The sequence below is a fragment of the Trifolium pratense genome, linkage group LG3 (assembly GCF_020283565.1).
Source record: "Trifolium pratense cultivar HEN17-A07 linkage group LG3, ARS_RC_1.1, whole genome shotgun sequence".
Classification (NCBI taxonomy): Eukaryota; Viridiplantae; Streptophyta; class Magnoliopsida; order Fabales; family Fabaceae; genus Trifolium; species Trifolium pratense.
This window is the reverse complement of record NC_060061.1, coordinates 9,481,367-9,504,740: the sequence shown is the minus strand read 5'-3', so window position 1 is coordinate 9,504,740 and position 23,374 is coordinate 9,481,367. Positions and strand designations below refer to the sequence as shown.

Sequence of the window (23,374 nt, the reverse complement as noted above, 5' to 3'; positions counted from 1 at the left end):
TTTAGCCGAAAGATATAGATTCCCGCAACGTGACAATTTAATGTTTGAAATTCGGCAGTGAAAATAGAGATGTCAATTATATTTATTAGTGGGGGGTTTCCGTGGGGGATTTTCACATTTTGGAAACTAAATGTGGGGAAATTTCCCCAGTGAAGATTGGAATGAAGGAGAAAGTTTCTCCGGAAGGATGTTTGGGTATAAGGGCGAAATTTTATCCCCCACCCTTAGAGATTCCATTTCCAAAATATTTTATTAAATAACAATTATATGTGTATATTTAAGTACTTTATATATATCATATTTATTTATATTTTCACTCAATATGTGTATAAACTTTGTGTTATTTGTGATTTTATTGTTGTCGGTTGTCACAATACTCAAAATATATAATGTCTTAATTTTTTTTATTTATTTTGTGATTTAACTTTAACTTCTTTTTACAAATAACTAGTTTGATTGAAAATGAAAACAATAGAATTTGATATTTCTTTTAACGTTGATGAATCCCTGTAAGAACTATTGTGATCCGTGAGAGGAAAAACGTCTCTCTAAAATGGAGAATGGGGATGAAAAACATTATACACCGTCATATTAGTAACATCTCTATGTTAGAGGTTTAACTTCTTTTTTTCTTAAACAATTACACAAAACACCTACGAAAAAAATCTGTTTTTTTTTATTCTTTGAATTTTTTTTTAAAAACTAGTCAAATTGGCTTTATCTTAAGAGTTTAATTGTTGTGCACCGTCGGTGTAAAAGTTTTTTACACATGCATCCAATAACACGTTGCCACATCATTTAATGAATGTGACACATCATGTGTTTTTAATTACCATACATGATGTGTCGGTATATTATTGGACGCATGTGTAAAATAACTTTACACCGACGGTGTATATAAATTAAATTCTTATCTTAATATGGGAATTATATAATTAATTAAAGTATTAAATCTTGTAGTAATAATAATAATAATAATAATAAAATTTATTTCAGTCAAAAAAGCATATATATATATCTTTTAATAAAACAGTTATTTCCCATTTGTTTCTGGTTTTTATTTATTTTTTAAATGTTTTATTAAAAAAGGTCACATTGGCCTTATCTTAATACTAACCTTTTTATACATTGGAAATTAATTAATTAATTGATTAATTAATATATGTTTTCAAAGGTATTAATGGAATTATCTTTTTTCCTAATTTTTTTTCCAAAGCCTTTTGACCTATTTATGTTGATTCATATAACCTTATTTTACTTTGTATTTTTGGTACAAAGATATAGACTTTATTTTTATAAATTAATTAACCATTTATATATAGACATTTATAAGGCATATATATAGAGAGAGAACCAGAGGAAGCTTAGTGACAAATTGTGAAAGACTCACAAGAAAATCACAAGCAAGAAGGTATGAAAATTATGGATTTTTCTACATTTATTTAATTATTGATTAATGTTCAAATGAATTTTGTTTTTGTTAACAACCCTCTCTATGTATATATGTACTTGCATCTTTGAATTCTAAAACATAGTTTTTTATATAGTTTTTAGATGTACTCGTAATTTTCATATTTCAAGGTTTTTGGGGACTAATTTTTTAACGACTAAAATTTATTATTTCTAGCTATTTGAAGAAAAGGAAATTCAACACAAATATGGGGAGAAGCGGTCCATGCTACCATTGCGGAATAAATTGTAAGTCTACTACCTTACTACCTTAGGACACTTGTTTAAATAAAATGTGTACAAAAGAATTCACCTTGATTTTATTCTTTCAACCTTCCAATAAGTCCTTGAGTTTGTTCCCCATTAATCTAACTTTTTATGTTTTCTAATCTAAAAATTTATTTAAGAGAAAAAATAGGAATAAAAGGTTGGTGATTGTCCCCGTAAGCTTAGCTCAGTTGATATGAACATCGCACTATATGTGCAGGAGTCTGGGTTCGAATTCGGGACACTTCACTTATTCAACTTTAAACTAGATTTTATAGTCATTAAGCTACTTGACAAAAAAATTGGTAATTAAATATTTTCTTTTATGTTGTTGATATTTTAACTTTTAGTCAAACTTGATATTTTGATTGCTGTGAACTTAAGTTGACTAAATGAATTAAAACAAAATGATATATTATTAGACCTGAATTAGGACCAAATTAGAACAATCATAGGACCCAAAAAAAAATAGAGAGTACATTACGAGAGATTACAAGAAGCTTGTAGTGGATCAGATTTTTTATATTTTGATTTTTTTTATAAGGAAAAATTAAATTATAAGGAGTACTCAATTCTTAAAAAATTAAATTTTTTATATTTCGTGATTTTGGTTTATAGGTCGTTTAGGAAAGTAACATCAATTTATCTTTTTCTGATTGATGTAACAATCCTTTAGTATGTTTTCAATGCATCTAAAGTGATTGTGATTGAATTGTAAGGATTAAGTACCTCTTGTACTTCTTATAATTCAACTTTTGCTTATAAGAAGAAAAAAAAAAGATTACAAACAGTACAGAAACATCATCTAGAAAATCAAATCAAAATCTTAAACAAGACCATGAATTTAGATTTCGCTTTTTTGTTTTTGTTGGCAAACTCGTGAAGTGTTTTTCTTTGTCCACGAGTTACTCTCATTTTGTTCTCTTATGTTTGAATTGATGAAATATAATGAAATGGATCGGTGCGGAATGGAGTGGGGTGGAATTGGATGGAGCGGAATGGAATAAATCTTCAGTTTCATTGTTTAGATATTTTAAAAAGGAGAGGAACAAAATTGAAGTGAAATGATGGTATTGAATGAAATCCATTCTATTCCATTATTATCTTACAAATCTAAAAAATAGAACATTATTATATTCTATTCTGTTCTATTTCATTCCATCGCATTCCATCAATCCAAACACAGCCCAGTGGAGTAGGACATTTTTAATTGATTTTTTTTTATATAAACCAAAAATTGAATTATATATAATAAATATAAAGTGTCCTTAATCTGTACAATTCATAATCACTATTAAATATTTTGAGGGCAAACTAAGACCCATAAAAAAAATTAAGAGAATAACTATTTTCATTTTTTTGGTGAAGAGAATAAATATTTTCTATCCTGACTTATAAACCAAAACCAAAAAATATAAACCATTTCATTCATTAATTTTAACATTTTTAATTGGCCGTGTGCTTTTACTATTCATTTTGTACTTCTTCAGTCTAACCTTTTTGTTATTGAAAAAGAAAATCTTACGCACAATATATATGTAAACAATCATTAAAAACGCATCTATTAAATTAAATCATTTGAATTAAATACGTGAACATGCTTTATGGGCATGGTGTATAAGCAAAGCTTATGCATTTGCTTATTATGCACATGATGCATAAGTACCCAAATTGCTTAGCGCGTTCCTCAGTTTGCTTAATGCGTCCCTCATATTGCTTAGCGCACCTCCCAGATTGCTTATCGCGCCCCTAGTTTACTTAGCGCACCCCCAAATTGTTTTGCGCGCCCCCCAAATTGCTAAGCGCACCCCTCACCCCCAACATAAATAACACACAAAACCATTCCACAAGCAGAATGGTTTTAGATTACAACCCTCTAAAATCATTCGACAGTAAAAATGGTTTTGGCGTTATAAGTACATCTAATGTGAAACCATTCTACAACAAAAATGGTTTTGGGGGGCGTGCGAGAAAATTTGGGGGGTGCGTGAGAAAAAAATTAGGGGTGCACGATAAAATTTGGGGGTACGCTAAGTATATGGGGGCGCTAAGCAATTTGGGGGGTGTGTTAAGCAATTTTCATTATTTATGCATGGTGCATAAGGAAAAAACTTATGCACCATAACCACTCTCTGCTTTATGATCACTTGAATAAACAAACACAATCCTAATTAACCATTGTGTTCCTATGATCACTTGTAAAAAAAAACATTCACAATTGTTAATGTACTCCCTCTATATGAATAACAATCAGCTTGTAATTTTTTTAATTAATTTTTCAAAAACATTTTCCTTCTAATTAATTATTTTGAATTGGTAACTAACATGATTAATTTCATCACCAGCAACTCCACTTTGGCGTCAGGGACCAAATGACAAGCCCGTGTTGTGCAATGCTTGCGGATCAAGATATCGACATTGGGGACACCTTGATAATTATTTTCCCAGACACTCTCTTCCGGAATCAGAAGAATTCGTTGACGATTCTCCTCCAATCGATGTTTCAGATTCAGAAAATGGTACGTATGCGTATACATAATAGTAATTTGATCACTCTTTAATTTCTTTAGAATAGTACGTAATACTTTTATGTGTACTTATAAATAAGAAAATCTTTAATTGAATTACTTAGGTGAAAATGCTTCAGATTTGTTGAAATCTGAAATCCCTTCAAAGAAACGTAGTTTGAGGGTTGTTCGTAAGTTGAAACCAATGCAAAAGTTTCATGCACAACTTCTCAATGAGTTGAAAAATCAAGAGATCAAAGGTGAGTCATCTTCAGAAGAGGCTTTGTTGTTCGATAATGTGAACAACTTCATACCTCCAAATGAAATTGGATTAGGAGCTGTTCTTCTTAAACCAGACGGTACTTCTATATAGAGGGGTGGGGTTATATATTAAACTATAAATTTGCATGTCTAATTATGAATTTTTGTGTGTGGCTTTGAAGTGATTTTGTTTTTGAAATATTTTGGACCTCTTCAATTGCAAACCTTAATTTTATGAGACTTTGTTATAAAGATGCTTGTTCGTCTCGTCTATATATAGTGTGTGATTATGTTGCATGAGGTGATTTGAATCGATTTTCATATATATGATACAAAATCAAATTGAACATATATATTAGCCGTTGCATGAGGTGATCTTGCATTGGACGACTCATATATGGTGGAATGTAGTGCAGTTAGGAAGGATCGAGTGCGCTCAAATTTGGTTCGTCGATAAACTAAACCATCAGGATTGTAGTACATTTGTTTCGAAACTATAGATGAAGTTGGGCCTAGTCTCCAGGTGGGATATTCTTGACTTTGGGAGAGAGTGCATGATCCAAGTTGACACTAATTCATTAATTAGTTCGACATATGATTCTCTCTCGTCTGAGATCTCTTGTCATGTGAGCTTTAGGTTTTGGCCAAGGTCTATAAGATTTGGGCTCCCTTGAAGGTAATTAAGCCTTCTCATCATAGCAAAATGATTCTTGATAAGTTTTCAACAAGTCAACTTCTTTTACTATGTGGTTGGGGGTATTCATTGACGTAATAAAATCTTCTTGTGTGTTGTATGGTTCAACTCAAGCAAGAGTCAGCGAAACATTTACTCGTGATCTATGACTCATAAGATGTGTGACCCTTACAATTTCGAGTTGATGATTTAATCATTATGTTTTATATATTCCATAGACTCTTATAAGTTTGCAAGTCGAGTGTAAAAAATTTCCATGAATCTATGTTGACTCTGAAGTCTAACAATCGTACTACAATTGTTTGTATATAATCTAACCTCTAAAAGCACAAAAGAAACAAAATTAAGATCCATTGGAATTCAAAAAAATCATTAAGACAAGTACTTGATGTTAATATGAAGGTTAATAATGGGCCCGGTTGTTTCAGAATTTTCAAAAAAAAAATATTTTTTTTTATCTTGTATTTGTTTTAGATTTTTTAATTTTTTTTTTCGTCAAAATGAGAATCTATTTTCGATAGCTTTTATTAAAATTCATTTTTATATCACTCATTATTCTCACCATCTTTAAAAAAAATAAATTTTTATGATTATAAACAAATGACAAGTAACTTTAATTTTTCTTCAAAATTTCTAGAAAAGTTTTCTAGATTTTTTTCAAAAAAAATCGATTTTTTTTAAAGTTGAAACAAACATATATAAGAGTAGATAGAAAGACAAAAATGAATAGTGAGGATTTGCGCAGTTTCTATATCTTTATGGAGAATGTTAACTTGTGTCTTTAAGGCACATGTTAAGAAGATAAATGTGGAAAATATTTATTGAACTTGTGTTGTATTCAATTCTCTAAGCATTAAATTCTTTGTATCATTAAATGCTATATATTTCTATTTTTAGCTAGCTTAACATGTGCTCTTAGGCTATGTTTGGATTGGTGGTAAAGGATGGAATGGAATGAAATGAAGTGGTAACTAACTAAATTCCATTGTTTGGATTTGCAAAAAATGAATGGAGTGGAATGGAACACAATGGAACTCATTCCATCCCATACCATCCAATCTTCTAATTTTCTTTCCCCTCCAAATTGGGGTGTATGCAATGGAATGAATATTTATAAAATATATCCAAACAATGGAATGATATCTTTACCCCATTCCGCTCCGTTCCACTCCATTTCATTATGTTCCATTCCGCTCTATTTCATTTTGTACCATCAATCCAAAGATAGTCTTAAGGCACTAGTTAACATGACTCTATCTTATTTTATTTATGAGAAAAGAAAAGATCCCCGATTTAAAGGAAATGGACCTGAGAAGAAAAATGAGAGGTAGACACGTAGGTTAGTATGTCCAAAAGTGGTACAGTCGGCGGCATGAGCGAGTGCCGCGTTCATCGCGCATAGTACAACAAATGGTAGCACACCATTGGACGGTTAAAAATGTACTTCAATCTTAACCAGTACAGTATTTAATTTTTAGTTGTCCTTGCAACTCCAACCACCGACCATTTACTACTCCCTCCCTTGTCTTTTTACAAAAACGTTTAGTTGAAAAATTAGGAGAATAAAATTAAAGTGTTTGAAAAATTTATCTGTTGTAAGTATAAAATGACATAAAAATACATGGTTAGTGGGTATGGTTAGTCGGTAGTTATTATATTTTAAAAAATAAATAAAGAAAGCCGCTAGGTTTGGTCTAGTGGTGACTGGTGAGGGGTTTGGGTAGTACGTTATAGGTTCTGGGTTCGATTCCCAACTCATTGTAAATCAAAATAAATAAATAAATAATAAATCAAAATAATAAGGTAAAAATGAGAAAAATGTAAAAAGCTATGAGCTCATACGCTACTTGAAATAACATATCAAAAAATGCTATAAACTAGTTAGAGAAGCTTGTTACCAAACATTTCACATTTTTATCAAACAAGCTTATATTGGACTTACCAAAGTGCAAAAAATGAAAAATATTAAAACATATTGTTGGAGCAATGGCCGATATTTAAACCCCGGACACCCAACTTATTCATGTAAAATTTCCAATCACTAGTCTACCTGACAAAAAACATATTTATCTTAAAATGTATGAATATTGGAGTATTATTTGTATATAAATGAATTTATTTTTAGTTTTCATATTTTAAGATAAATTAATATTTCTCCTCTAAGAAAAAATTGGTCTTAGATTAAATACATTAATTTTTTTTGGTAAACTAAGGTATCCTCCGCGTGCAACTGTGAGGACTAATCCCCTTGAGGTAACTGAGATCTATTTAAGGGATTGACTCCTCCCAACAAATGTTTCGCCATACACACCGGTGAGGGATGGAACCCAAAATCAAATGATTAAGAGGCTCAAGTATCTACCACTTATGTCACACTATGTTGGTTAAATACATTAATTTTTTTAACACATTTTTGTTGAGGATCCTTTCCATTGTAAAGTGGTTTCCAATGAAATCTCAACCACAAGTTTTTTAATTTTTATGCAAGATACATAGTATAAAAAAAAAGGATAACAGGCTAAGATGAAAACATTAATCTCTCCCGTGGAATTCACATAGGAGAGGATCCATTCCCATTAATGAGGGATATTATGTTTTAAAAAAAAAGTAATAAATGTTTCTAGAAATTTGTAAAGAGTCGGTACACTTTTTTTTAATTAAGGGCAAATATTTTATAATTAAGGACAAATGGAGTATTTCATTTTGAAGGGTGCACAATTGTTATATTTCAAATTGTGGAACATGTTTTGGACTGGACCTAAGTCCAACTTGGCGTTGAATTCGACCGATTTTGGGGTCAAGTTTGGCCCAATTGTAATTGGTCCAAAGTCACGTGTTCCTTCTCAACAACCACATAAACAAATACTTCTATACAGGCGACATCTAACATTTACTGTCACCGTCAATCATGATTTTTCAACTGTTATTTCGCCAATCATATGATCTACTTTGACCATATTTTTTTACTAATATGTACATGCAAATATTAGCATATGAGACGTTGTTTGATTTGCCAAATAAGTATTTTTTAAATATATAATTTTTAATAATAAATAACTTAAATATTACAAACATGAAGATGGTCAAATGAGTAATTTATTTTGGAAAGAGAGTATTATACCTTGAGTTTTGTTCATCAAAAGAAATAAAAAATCAATCGTTAGTTGGTACAATGATGATTAACGCTAAACTAGTAGAAATGATCACGGTTCGATCACTCACAATTGCATCTGATCCGAGGAGTAGGTTGAAACTACTTGATGTCAGAACTCAGAACTGATCCAAAACTAAATTAGACGGTCTAATGACATGGTGAAAAAAAATAAAAAATCAAATTGGTCTTGTTTAATGTATACCACACGAACCAATGACATGATGTGGATCAACAATAAAATCAAATATTATAGAATATTTTGATAGAAAAAAGAAATGAAACCATCCTATCCTAGGACAATGTCGTTATTGTTGGTTGTTTCTCTCATTCGTGTAGTGTGCGTTTTTCACAACAACAACATCATGGACTCCACGCACAGAAGAACTAACTCCCCGTTTCTCTCTCTCCATCTCTCTCTCTCTCTACACTCATTCACCACCTGTCCATTCACATTCATCCCCTCTCCCTCTTCTTTTCACCCTTCCATATTTCTCTTCTTCTTCTTCTTCTTCCCATTTTCTGTTATTACGCTTTTTCAACAACCCCTCATTTCTCTCCACCATCTTCTTCTGGTACACATTCTTCTTCCCTTTCTTACTATCCAAAAGCTTCTCAATTTCAACATTTCCTCCTTAATCTATTAAGATCTTGTGCTTTCTGGGTGCTGTGTTGTTTGTTTTAAGCTTCTAATTGTATTACTATGGAAATTTTGTATTTTTACGCGTATCTTTGAATTTTAATTATGTGGGATGTGTTGAAATTTAATTGTAATAAATGGGTTTTATTTGCTTTTTTTTTAATGTGTTGGATCTTGAAACTGTTTTGTTCTGCATAAATATCGTTGCTTTCTTTATCGGTTGCACCTTGAATTGGAAATGTGGTCCTTTTGTTAAGGACGGAGGAGGATGGTAGTGGTTCGGTTTTGTTTGTTTGTTTTCTTAATTTACGCTGCTTTTAATGCTCTGACTCGTAATATGGATATTTGCATGTCTTTTAGTACTAGTGTTGCTAATTATATGACATTTGCCTTTTGTTTGATTTTTCAATTACTCATATCAGTGGTTTCTTCTTCTGATGAGTTTTTGTTGTGGTGTGGATCTTCAAATTCTTGATTTTTTCCACCAGCTTTGTAGTTTCCAGTTTCTTGTTGTTGGAGAATTGCATTCAAAAGCTTTATGGCCATTTCATTTGAATTCTATGTTATTTATGTGTATTTTAGATTCAATCATTTACTTGTTTTGCAAAAAAAAATTGGTTTTTTGGTTTTCTGTTTTAGGGTTAAATAGAATTTTCGGTTTACCCCATGTAATATTTTTTTTTTTTTTTTTACGATTCCAACCATGTAATGTGAAGATTTCGTTCTTTTAGCTGCTCATTGAATATGCTGACTTATGATTGGACAAAAATGATGACATGACATGCTTAGTGTGGGGAATAAACTGAAATTAGTTAACATGATTACAGGGGGCAAAGACACTGTTTAACCCAAAAGGACGAAATCTTCATGTTACATGGTTGAAATCGCAAAAATAACACTTAAGGAGTTAAATACTATTTAATTTTATTTTTTTTTACTTGTTTTGTTTGTTTTCCATCCAAGAGAAGAAAATATCTTATATGGTCTGCTTTTTACTGCAGTATGTCTCTCAAGATCTGTCTAGGAGTGGAGTTTGATATGATCATTGGTATCAAGTAAGAGACTTCATTCTTTACACTAAGGGGGATTTTGCAAATGCTAAATTTTGCTAGGTCCAGAACTCCGGCAAGGGCAACTACCAGACCTACAACAATGGGAAGTAAGATTTTGTCCTCCATATTTGACGTTATATATATGCATTTTTGGAATCATGGTGAATTTGAAGAAACCACGGTGGCACCATGATTTTTTGAAGCTCCAAAGTGTAGCTTTCATCAAAATCATAGTGGCACACCGTGAATCTGCCAACTCATAACCAATCCAAAGCTTTGAATGAAGTTTGGTTACTCAAAGTTTTGGCTGTGTTCTGTTTTGGTACTTATCATGTAATTGGTGTTTGAAAATGTGGTTTCTAATGTTTTCTTTCGTTTCTAGGTATGGATTATGCAGAACCAAAAAGGAAGGGAAATTTTGTTGGAAAAGTTTTTATTGCTGCTGTGTTAACAACAATATGTATTATCATGATCAAGCGATCTCCAAATTTGAATTCCCCTAGTCCGGTAATCCTCACATCCATTTGAATCTTTGATACCATCAAAATGTCGATACCATGTGTATGCATTTTTATGTTTGTTGTATTTATAGATGGCATGTTTATTGTACTCGGTGCTATAATAGATTTTTCACATAGGAACCATAATCGAACTTGGAAGATGTTGGTTTAAGAAAAGTCTATTTCTTGTTGTATCCATAGATTGTATGTTTATTGTGCTCGGTGTTATATGTGTTTAAACCTATTATACTTTTATTCTGTTATAAGCTAATTATTCTTTTTTGTTTCCACATTTTTCTCCTTTTTTCAGTTTGCCGTCCACGAAACTGGGGTCACACATGTTTTAGTAACAGGGGGAGCAGGCTATATTGGCTCACATGCTGCTTTTCGACTTCTGAAGGATAGCTATCGTGTCACCATAGTAGTATGTCTATTCATTAAATGGAACGGTTCTCTAATGAAAGCCAAATGTACCTATCAATTTGGTTGCTACAAACATGACAAATTTTCTTTGTTGTAGGACAATCTGTCACGAGGAAATTTGGGTGCCGTCAAGGTTCTTCAAGAGTTATTTCCTGAACCCGGAAGGCTTCAATTTATATACGCTGACTTGGGAGATTCAAATTCGGTATATCCTTATACTCTTTTATTTCGAGAAATATTTTAGTGTTACACCATTACTTCTATTGGTGCTTATGTGGGAAAAGCCCCTGCAAGTTTGTATGATTAACTGGTTATCAGGTTAATAAAATATTTTTGGAGAACAAATTTGATGCCGTGATGCACTTTGCTGCTGTTGCATATGTAGGAGAAAGCACCGTAGATCCTCTTAAGTAAGTGCTTCTGGTTTCTTTCCAGGCACATTAATCTCGGTTTAATATGTTGTTGAAATCAACACTTTTTTCAGTTTCTAATATTTATTTTTGTCAGGTATTATCACAATATAACTTCAAATACGTTGTTGGTATTGGAGTCTATGGCTAAATATGATGTGAAGACATTGATATATTCTAGTACATGTGCAACATATGGAGAACCTGAAAAGATGCCCATTACAGAAGTAACACCGCAGGTGGGAAATCTAACTTTTGTTGAAAAAATTTTGTTTTCTCATTGCATCCTGGATTACTTCAATGCTTGTGAGTTCTTAGTGTTAATATTGATGTTCTACATACCAGGCTCCAATTAATCCATATGGTAAAGCCAAGAAGATGGCAGAGGATATCATCCTTGATTTTTCTAAAAATTCAGACATGGCAGTAATGATTCTCAGGTTTGTATTTTACGTTCACATTTTCCGCGTTTCAAATAGTTTATCCATATCTATCTTGTTCCATCTTTCCTTTGTTGCTTAAGCTATATATGATTCTTGATACGTAGAAATATTACAGAATGGGGGTGCCATATTGTTGTGTTATTGATATATTCTTTTAATGTTAAATCAACCAGATACTTCAACGTGATTGGATCAGACCCTGAAGGAAGATTGGGTGAGGCTCCAAGACCTGAATTGCGGGAGCAAGGTCGAATATCCGGTGCCTGCTTTGACGCAGCTCGTGGTATTATTCCTGGCTTAAAGGTATGATGGTATTTTCTCTTTTTTTTTTGAACAAATGATATTTTCATTTTTTTTGAACGAATATGGAAATCTTCACAGAAGTACAAAGATTGTGAAAATGAATATTTTTAAGGAGATTAGCAAGATTGTTAAATAGCTGTATAGCGGCGGGACACTGGTGTATGATGGAATTTTAACAAACCTCTATTTTCCATGATCTGCGATCGACAATGCTGTTTTAGAGTAGCTTCCCATACTTGTCATCGCAACATGCTTGAAAATCATCTAGTCGATTACTTGATTATGCTGACGTACTTGAAACTGAAAGTGTTGGCATTGCATTTGCTGTTACTTTGCAGGTTAGAGGAACAGACTATAAGACAAGTGATGGAACTTGCATACGAGATTATATCGATGTAACAGACCTGGTTGATGCTCATGTCAAAGCTCTTGAAAAGGCACAGCCTGCTAAAGTTGGGATCTACAATGTTGGCACAGGAAAAGGTAGGTTCAAAATACTTCGGAATATGAATTCAGTGCTTTCATTTTCTTTAGTTGTCTCAAGGTTATGTTGGTTCTATTAATTTATCAGGTAGTTCAGTGAAGGAATTTGTCGAAGCTTGCAAAAAGGCTACAGGTGTGAATATTAAAGTAGAATTCCTTCCTCGTCGTCCCGGTGATTATGCTGAGGTGTACAGTGACCCAACAAAGATCAACCGTGAACTGAAATGGACTGCGCAACGCACTGATCTTGAAGAGAGTTTACGGACTGCATGGAGATGGCAGAAATCTCATCGCGATGGATATGGGATTCCAAATACATATTGAATTATTCAGAATTTTAACATTGCAGAAGATTAGAAGCATCCCTAGCAGCAACATAGCTGCACTTTTATTTACCATATTAGATATTAGAAGAGGAGGTGATATTTTTTGGTTCTTCTTTCACTCCATAGTGATTGGTATTCAGTTATTTGTTTCTTATAGGGAGTTACTAGTCCATTCATTATATGTATTATTGACTACATAAATATGATTCAATAATATAATGCCAGGTTCTGGTATAGTTTTTCATATGACAAGTGACTTTAAATGGATCTTTTTTCTTTGCAACTTTTTCCTTTATGGTATTTTTTCTGCTGTCTCTCACATGTCTTCTATATTTAATGTTGTTTTAGTACATTGGTCTTGTGCATGTGCATACTGCATACTCATCATGCATGTCACGGTAAAAGGACTTTTGAGGCATCTTACTATTGTGTTGTATTATATTATACCTGTCGCTTTTGATTTATGAATTTGTGGTCCAGTAGTACTGTACTATCTAGTTGTTGAATATCGTTTATTTATTGGTTGACTACAAAACACATAGCTTTCAATGATAATCAATCTCAAATACTGTAACAAATATCCATATCATGGTTGGGATTAACTGCAACATTGATTCATATTAACTGCCTGCAATATTGATTGATAACTTTACCTTAGGAGAATGTGTATTAATTCAATGGTAATAGTTTGACTTTATCCATTGTAACTTTTATTTTTACTACATGCATGTGTACACCAAACACACCCTTAACATTACATTTTTTCTTCCACTGTAAAACATATATCTATATATATATATATATATACATTCATCTGTAATAGAATTAGACCTCTGACTCGATACGATGTACAAGGGTTGAATTCATTTCATTACCTTACATATCACAACACAATCACTTTGACATTTTTTCCCACTTGTGTCATGTTTATTTTTGTCACGGTAGAATCAAAACACTATGTTCAGATGGCAATTTACAAGCGATGAAGACGGATAGGAACTCCCTCAGCTGGGATAGGCACCAAAGCACCAGATACTTTCTCATCAGGAAGTATAACTTCCCATTTGAACTTTGTTATAAGATTGTGAATGAAAGTGAGAATCACAAATCTGGTGTAGTCCTTTCCAGGACAACATCTTGGTCCTGCTCCATAGGGTATATAAGTGTACGGTGCTGGAACATTCCCTTCAAACCTTGATGGATCAAAACTTTGAGGTTCCTCAAAGTACTTGTGATTCTTATTTGTTCCAATAAATGCCCAAAATATCTGTTAAGTACAAGTTCACAAATAATTTAATTACAAGTTACTATTATAACAATCGATCATAATCATTAGATCATTAAAAACATTTGACTTTAATCATAACTACTTCTAAACTCAAACATATGATTGATTGTAATCTGTTAACACCGAAAAACTTTGTACATTGATATCGTACCAAAATTAAAGTCTTATTATATTATAATTACATGCATCAGTATGTTAATATATTAGGGTCAATTCAAGGTACCTTCCATCCCTTTGGAATGATAAAACCTTCATAGGTGATATCTGTTTTAGCCTCTCTGAATGCTCCTGGTGCTGCTGGGTAGAGTCGCATGGTCTCCTGTGCAACAGCCCATGTATATTTTAGCTTCTGTATGCTCTCCCAATCTAGCACTGTACCATATCCTTTTGATCTTACAATATCAGCATGCTCTGATTCAAATACAAGGAAGCACAATATAGTGTGTTAAGCATATACTTAACTATTTCTGTTTTTGTCTTATTTGTTTCCTTCAATTATATTTTGTCTATGAAATTTGTTAGTAAAAAAAAATAAAGAGTGTGAAAAAATAAGTTACAATTTTTCTTAATATACAAAATTTAGGTGAGTTGAGTTTTAGGAGCTCACCAGAGTCAGAACATACCTCAAAAATTATAGAGCGCTAAATAAAACATGTATTAACAGATTACACATCAACAAGGTTTTTATGCCGTCAGTATGAGGTATGAGTCAACTTCTTACCACTGGACTAATGTCTGTTAAATTACAAAATATTATATGTATAATATAATTGATATTTTACATTACCTGATAAGATTCTTTGGTAGATATAAGGTCTCATTCCAATGTGTTTGATCATGAAAGCCAAAGTGACAGCTATTGAGATATAGCTAGAATTGATCAACCCCATGATGATATTACTTATTTCAATTTTAGGCACATATTTTCCACTTTTCTCAGCATCAACAATATGTGCTAATAAATCATCCATAATTTTCCCCTTAGACAAACCATCAATCTTGTCATTAATCAAAAGCTGAATCTCTTCCCTAATTTCAGATGCACCCTTCATTGCTTTATGATATGTAGAGCCAGGAAAATTCACAGGAACTGAATAAATACCATAATACAAATCCTCAAACTTTGTTGCAAATTTAGCTACATAATTAGATTCATCAATTCCTAAGAAAAACTGAAAGGCTAATGAAATTGTAAAAGATTTCACCAAAGGATACACTTTTAGTTCTGTTTTTCCTTCCCAATGTGTCATAAAATGTTTGTGTATGATTGATTCAATGTTGTTGTTTCTCATGTACCTTACTATTCCTTCAGGCTTAAGAAATCCCAACATTTTCACTGGAGCAGAAGCTACAACTACTTGCTTTTGCATAGCTTCTTGTGTCTGATTTTGATCAGGAAGATTGAATAACTTGCACTGAGATTTTAAGTACCAAACTTTGACAAGTTTTTGTTCATTCATTGAGATGAATTTGTTTGCAGCAGGACCAAACATAACCACTGTTGATTCTCCAAATAGTTTTGTTTTGAAAATCTCTGATGAGTACTTTTTTGTTCTCTCTTGAAGAAAAGTTTCAATTTTTTGGAACAAAAATTGGTATGTTTCATCACCAACTATAGGCCAACCAAAAGTACCAGGTGGCAAGTTTTTTATGGTACTTTGTTTCTTTTTGTGGAAAACATAGACATAGATTGATGCTATTAAGGTAATGAAAATTAGGAACAAGGATTGCATGAAAGTATCCATTTTGTTAATATGCAAAATATGAGTGTGGAATTGGTTTTATATATAGGCCAATGGGTTTTCTACATTTCCCTCTAGATGACATCATACAATTTATTTAGTTATTTTCTAGTTTTTTTTCATTGGTTGAGTGGTTTCTTTCTTGGTTTCTTTTTTATTTATTTATGATTGTACTCTGTTGTTGTTTTAATAAACATGTTTAGGTCATAGATTAGATTTTGGACAAGCTTCAACTATGTGGTCCATTGCTTGATGTTTTAATGAAAACAATGTAATCATTTTTATTTTGTGTGATAAGGTATATTTTGATTTGACCAGCTTGATTCTTACACTAATTTAATTCCCCACAACCAGTCACACTTACGTGGGAAACAAATTTCCTGTTATATAATCAATCTCAGCCATCCGATCTACGATCTACGATCAACGATTGAAATGATTTTAATACAAAAGATACAGTTTTCAATCTTATCTGCTCGATCTAGTATCAACAGTTTAGATAAAAAATTGTGTGTAACTGTGTTGAAATTTTATTTCAAACTTTATTTATATTTCGATCGATCAATTTCTAGATTAACAAACGTCATTCTTAGAAACATCACATGAGGGTTTAAACCAAAAATAAAGTTTGTCACGCTAGTACACAAGGAAACTTTATCAAAATAAAGGTTGTCACACTAATATCGTAAGGACCACAACTCTAATGTCCTCTCTACCATCATTCATATAGAATTAATTATATATCTATCACAAATCCTATAGTAATACTAAACAAAATAGTTTGCACCATAAATTTTCCAATTTGGCTTGATCAGTGAGAACTGTCCTTTATAAACTCTTTATTTTTATTTTCCTACTACAGTATGTGTGACGGTGTAAATTTTTGTTGAAAAGAATATAAATATCAATTAATCTAACGGCAAACGGAAGGACGCCGAAATCAATTGATGTCAGACCTCCGAACCAGATTAATCAGTTTAGTGGATTGGATACTACTGGTGGTAAAAAAAAAGACTATGATGTTTCATGTAACAACTCTTTTTGATCTGAAAGCCGAACGTTATCATTTGAGATTTTCTTTTACATTCTACCAGTTTCTTGCGCGTCATATGTCTTTTCCATTTTACTTTTTCGCTAGTTAAGCAACAGACGATATAATTGTCGCATGCTACTTAAGTAGTGAAAGAAGTATTTTTATAAATTTGTAGAACGTGAAAAAAATGGATAAGATGGAAAAAAAAATCTCATCATGTTTTTGAAAACTCAATCAAACAAAGTCCTATATGCTACTAAGTGAATATTTTTGATATATAAAAGTTTGTACTTTTACATTGAAAGTGTGACAAATATTAGATATAATTAAACATATTTATACACTCAACAATAATAATATTATATAAAAAAAAAATATTATTTCTACTCAAGTTCTCCCATAGAGACTTTCAATGAATAAAAAAAATGTTTTAAAATCTTTATGAACAAGTAAAAGTTGACGTTGTCAAAAAGAAAGAGTAGAAGTTGACGTGTCTAATTTAGTGCTAAGAAGATACAACACAATGTAAACTCATATTAGCTCCTTAAAGCACGGGTATAAAAATCTTTGCCAGTCCTCAATTTTCTTTGCACATGTGAGGAAAAAAAAACATAAATAAGTGTATATTCAAAAGACTATGATGGACACCATAGATATAGAGATATACTCATATACTAATAAGGGTCATGCTAAACAGTGCCCCTGAGGCACTAGTTAAGCATACTAAAAAAGGAAACAAATGATAAAGTTAATGATGAAAGAGAATAACTTTTCACATCATTAAAACATTGAATGCACAATTTACGAGATAAAACTTCTATATTTGTATCTTTAACTAGTGTCCGGGGGCACTATTTAGCATTTTCCTACTAATAATAGATTTGTCGAAGTGATAAGAAATTTGGACATCTTAAACATATGGTAATGAATTCGTTCTCTAATTTTTATGTATGAAAAAATTCAATTAAGAGAGAAGAATTCAACTCATCCTATAATGGCCGTAGATTCTTAGTAATAAAGTCTTTTTTTTTTTTTTATTTCTTTTGAAAAGTTTAAATACAAAGTCTCATTTGAGTATTTTCCTTATGCATTTCTATTACGTTTGCTTTGGAAAGAAAACTGTTTATCTTGCTATTGGAAGACAGTTCCCTTCATCTCTCTTTTCTACATTTTCTTTGATCATTCTTTCTCGTCTCAAGGCTAATAATAAAGTTGACTTTAAAGTATACAAGACATAATAATTGTCAATTTTTCAATTTGGATGGACTAATTTAGCTTCTTAAAAAAAAATATATATAATCGTCAATTTATTTTTTTACTAAAATAATCGTCAATTTATTTATCGTAATTCTTTGTATTTATGAATAAATTTTATAAGCGATCAATTATGAACTAATAGTTAAAATTTTAAAACAACATCTAACGTTGTTTAAAAGTATAAGTTAATGATTATTGGTTTTTTACAATCGTGATTATGACTTAACTAAATCAGTTTGATTAAAATAACAAAAAATAAATATATAACTCATATTAAACCGACATAAATTATATTACTATTTTAGTCTTAAAAATGAGGAGGGTTGTTAATTCTTAAAAATGACGAAAATAATTATCTTCTGTTTTCTTTTGAGCTATTATGATTTTTTTTCTTTTGAGTTACTATGTTTTATGTACGAAATTTCCACCGTTTTAACTGTAACTAATCTCCGGCAGAAAACTGCCAGAAATCAAACTTTTAATTATATGCTGTCCAAAACTCACTTACATCATTTCATTATTCATTGTTGGTAATATTACTTTGCATTTTGATAATAAGAATATAGTGATGCCTACAATACCTTTGAATATAATTTGGGAGTATTACCCAACAACTAATGAAACAAGTAAATTTGCATGTGTTTACCTATAACTAACTTTGAACCATTTTTTACTTCACATACATGCAGCTTGTTCTCATTGACAAAGTGTGCTACAGTAGTTGCCACCGGATGCTATAAATACACCTCTTAACATAATATGAATATATCATAAACTTGCATGCAAACCAAACCAAAACCAAAGAAGCAAGCATGGCTTTGTTTTCTCATTCACTTTTTCATTTTGCCTTATTAATAATCCTTATCTCCTTTGATTACAACAACCTTTTGGTTGGGGTATCATCAACCACTCTAAGCATTACCACAGACACAGAAGCATTGATCTCATTAAAGTCTCAATTAAGTAATAATGACACTTCTAATTCTCATTCATTATCCTCTTGGAGCCAGAACTCATCTCCTTGCAATTGGACTGGTGTCCTATGTGACAAGCATAACCAAAGAGTGATTGGTTTAGATCTTTCAGGCTTTGGACTCTCAGGTAACTTAAGTCCTTATATAGGTAACTTGTCCTCTCTTCAGTCCCTCCAATTGCAGGATAACCAGCTCATAGGAATCATTCCTAACCAAGTTACCAATCTATATAATTTGAGAGTTCTAAATATGAATTCTAACAGATTTGAAGGAATCACCATCCCTTCAAATCTTACCAATTTAAATGAGCTTCAAATTCTTGATTTGTCCTCAAACAAGATTGTAAGTAGAATTCCTGAAGACATCGGCAGCTTGAAAAAGCTGCAGGTGTTGAAACTTGGAAGGAATAGCTTCTATGGTACAATTCCACAATCTCTAGGAAATATTTCTTCTCTAAAGAATATAAGTTTCGGCACCAACTCTCTTACTGGCTGGATTCCTAGTGAATTAGGTAAGTTACATAATTTAATTGAGCTTGATCTCACTCTTAACAATCTTACTGGAACTGTTCCACCAGTAATATACAACTTGTCTTCCCTTGTGAACTTGGCCTTAGCTTCAAATTCTTTTTGGGGTGAGATACCTTATGATGTTGGTCATAAACTTCCAAAACTACTAGTTTTCAATATCTGCTTAAATAAGTTTACAGGTAGAATTCCAGGGTCTTTGCACAACCTCACAAACATTAGGGTCATTCGTATGGCCTCTAACCATTTGGAAGGAACAGTTCCACCTGGTTTAGGAAATCTTCCATCTCTTCACTTGTATAATATTGGCTATAACAGGATAGTCACCTCAGGAGTCAATGGTTTGGACTTCATTACTTCATTGACAAACAGCACTCACTTGAACTTTCTAGCAATTAATGGAAATATGCTTGAAGGTGTGATTCCTGAAACCATTGGCAATCTCTCAAAAGAACTCTCAAACTTATACATGGGAGGGAATCGTTTCAATGGAAGTATACCATCTTCCATTGGTCGTCTTAGCGGCTTGAAGTTGTTAAACTTGAGCCACAATTCAATCAGTGGTGAGATTCCAAAGGAGTTAGGCCAGTTAAAGGAACTGCAAGAGCTATATCTAGATGGAAATAAGATATCAGGAGCTATTCCAAATTCTCTTGGTAATCTTATAAAGTTAAACAAGATTGATTTGTCAGAAAATGAACTTGTGAGTAGAATACCAATCGGTTTTGGTAATTTTCAAAACCTGCTCTACATGGACTTATCTAGCAACAAACTCAATAGTAGCATACCTGTTGAAATCCTCAATCTACCAACTTTGAGCAATGTTTTAAACTTATCAAAGAATTTGTTGAGTGGACCAATACCTGAAGTTGTGAAATTGCCTACCATTGCAACTATTGACTTTTCCAACAACCAATTGTATGGAAACATTCCAAGCTCATTCAGCAGTTGTTTGAGCTTGGAGAAATTGTTTTTGTCCAACAATATGCTTTCAGGTTCCATTCCAAAAGCTCTTGGAGATGTCAGAGGCTTGGAAACTTTGGACTTGTCCTCCAACCTACTCTCAGGATTCATTCCTATTGAACTTCAAAATTTGCATGTCCTAACACTTTTAAACCTCTCTTATAATGATTTAGAAGGAGCCCTTCCTAGTGGTGGAGTTTTCCAAAATCTCTCTGATGTTCACTTAGAAGGCAATAAAAAACTATGCTTGCATTTTGCATGCGTGCATCAAGTCCATCAAAGAACACATGTCAGACTTTATATCATCATAGCTGTTGTGTTAACATTGGTACTATGTCTCACAATTGGCTTGCTACTATACATGAAGTATACAAAGGTTAAGGTAACAGCAACAACAGAGTCTGGACAGCTAAAGCCACAGGTATTATACTAAAATATCTCATTTATTGATAACTTGATCAATAATGAATACAACAGCCTTTATTTGTATGAGTTTATATGCAAACAACTAAGATATCAAAGGCTAACTTGCCTAGCTAACTCTTAACTAACTATTATCTAACATTATCTCTCTAATAACAGGCTCTAATGATCTCTTATGACGAGCTTCGCTTGGCAACTGAGGAATTCAGTCAAGAAAAATTAATAGGAATTGGGAGTTTTGGATCAGTGTATAAAGGCTATCTAAATCAGGGAAATACTATTGCAGTGAAAGTGCTTGACACTCTAAGAACAGGTTCTTTAAAGAGTTTCTTTGCAGAGTGTGAGGCTATGAAGAATTCAAGGCATAGAAATCTGGTTAAGCTCATCACATCATGTTCTAGTGTTGACTTTAAAAACAATGATTTTCTGGCTTTGGTGTATGAGTATTTAAGTAATGGGAGCTTGGAAGATTGGATTAAGGGGAGGAGAAATCATGCAAATGGAAATGGTTTGAACCTTATGGAGAGAGTGAATATAGCTATAGATGTTGCTTGTGCATTAGATTACCTGCACAATGATAGCGAAACTCCCATTGTGCATTGCGATTTAAAACCAAGCAACATTCTCCTGGATGAAGATATGACTGCAAAGGTTGGAGACTTTGGTTTGGCTAGGTTTCTGATTCAAAGTTCAACTGATCCAGTTTCCATCAGCTCCACTCATGTCCTTAGGGGCTCAATTGGTTACATACCTCCAGGTCAGTACCTTGATAACTTCTTCTTGTCAAGAATGTTTTAACTCATTCAATGATTCAAGTATATATATATTTAATACAAATATAAGTATTCTAATAAAACATTGAATATTTGATATTCTTAGTTCTACTATGCTTTGTTTAACAATAAAGTATTTAATTTTTTCAATGTAGAGTATGGATGGGGAGAGAAACCTTCAGCAGCAGGAGATGTATATAGTTTTGGGATAGTGTTAATAGAGCTCTTCTCTGGAAAAAGTCCACAGGATGATTGCTTTACAGGAGGCCTGAGCATAACAAAATGGGTGCAATCAGCCTTCAAAAACAAGACTGTTCAAGTCATTGACCCTCAGCTGCTATCTCTCATTTTTCATGATGATCCTGCTAGAGAAGACTCCAATCTACTAATCCATTGTGTGGAGGCAATTATGGGAGTTGGCATGTCCTGCACTGCAGACAATCCAGACGACCGCATTGGCATTAGAGTTGCTGTTCGCCAACTAAAAGCTGCCAGGGACTCTCTTATGAAAAAAATCTGATATTAGGAGGAGTCCTACTAAAAGCTACTATTTGATAAATAATGCAAAAGTTGAAATTTGAGGTCAGGTGTTGAAATATAGGAAAATAATGTATAATAGACTAAATAAATGCTTTTGTTATTACATATGGGTAAAAATTGATATGCATTTCTACCACTATCTTTAGATATATAGTATGGTTAATTGTGTTTCATACAATAAAGGCGATTTATGAGATTTTGTGTGCTCTATAAAATCATTAATAAGATTTTAACAATTTAATTTAGAAAATTTCTCTCAACAGATGCATCAGTAGCTAAGATATGTGGGGATTTTCTCAACATGAGCTTCATGTTAAATCTTCATCTCTCATTAAAGGAGTGGAGAATTAAGGGTCGAAAGCAGGAAACTTGAGAAAACATTAGAGAGATGCATGTCATACACACAATTAAAATAAGCTTATTTTACACACAATATTGTCTAACCTATATATACTCAAAGGAAGTTCAGCTTAAGAAATGTGACTGATTAAGAAGCAATCCTTAAAGGCGTAAAGAACTAGTTACTGATAATACAATGTCAAGTGTGCCACTATTAGATGACTTGCATTTTGGATTTCTTGTTCTTGGTACATTTAGGCAACAATTATCACTGATATGACATTTAGTGTCCCTGTTAACACAACTTGAGCTGGATGTAGCCTGAATGTGTACCGAAACAAGTAAGCATATGCAATGGAATCCGCATCAAACATCTCTATTCGGTACACATACATGCTTTTCCACCCACTCCGGTTGTGTAGCATTAAGGTGTATTTAACAAATTTCTAGATATAATTTTCACTAACCATGCTAATTATCTCATAGTGAGATTTTAACAATGACTGACACAGGAATGTTGACTACGTGACCTTGATTACCAGACAATCTAATCCTTCCATAGCTGGCAGTAGAGCTGTTGCCTGTTGCATTGAAGATCACAGATAA

General features: G+C 32.4%; 3 protein-coding genes across 3 annotated transcripts; 2 read left to right on the top strand and 1 right to left on the bottom strand.

The window, feature by feature from the left end:
- Positions 1 to 8,638: 8,638 nt before the first annotated feature.
- Positions 8,639 to 13,155, top strand: LOC123917066 (UDP-arabinose 4-epimerase 1-like). The gene is made up of 11 exons (XM_045968687.1): positions 8,639 to 8,904; positions 9,971 to 10,128; positions 10,404 to 10,528; positions 10,832 to 10,945; positions 11,042 to 11,149; positions 11,263 to 11,354; positions 11,452 to 11,593; positions 11,700 to 11,794; positions 11,971 to 12,100; positions 12,439 to 12,583; positions 12,672 to 13,155. Exons 2-11 carry the CDS (start codon positions 10,065 to 10,067, stop codon positions 12,905 to 12,907), a joined length of 1,251 nt encoding a protein of 416 aa, XP_045824643.1. The 5' UTR covers positions 8,639 to 8,904; positions 9,971 to 10,064; the 3' UTR covers positions 12,908 to 13,155.
- A 447-nt stretch (positions 13,156 to 13,602) lies between these two features.
- LOC123917065 (beta-amyrin 28-monooxygenase-like) lies at positions 13,603 to 15,947 on the bottom strand. Its single transcript, XM_045968686.1, has 3 exons — positions 14,985 to 15,947; positions 14,421 to 14,608; positions 13,603 to 14,176 (listed from the first exon to the last, which is right to left on the bottom strand). The coding sequence occupies exons 1-3, from the start codon at positions 15,940 to 15,942 to the stop codon at positions 13,883 to 13,885; spliced, it is 1,440 nt and encodes a 479-aa protein (XP_045824642.1). The 5' UTR covers positions 15,943 to 15,947; the 3' UTR covers positions 13,603 to 13,882.
- Positions 15,948 to 19,000: 3,053 nt separating this feature from the next.
- LOC123917064 (putative receptor-like protein kinase At3g47110) lies at positions 19,001 to 22,679 on the top strand. Its single transcript, XM_045968685.1, has 3 exons — positions 19,001 to 21,114; positions 21,276 to 21,873; positions 22,045 to 22,679. Exons 1-3 carry the CDS (start codon positions 19,042 to 19,044, stop codon positions 22,407 to 22,409), a joined length of 3,036 nt encoding a protein of 1,011 aa, XP_045824641.1. The 5' UTR covers positions 19,001 to 19,041; the 3' UTR covers positions 22,410 to 22,679.
- Positions 22,680 to 23,374: the final 695 nt, after the last annotated feature.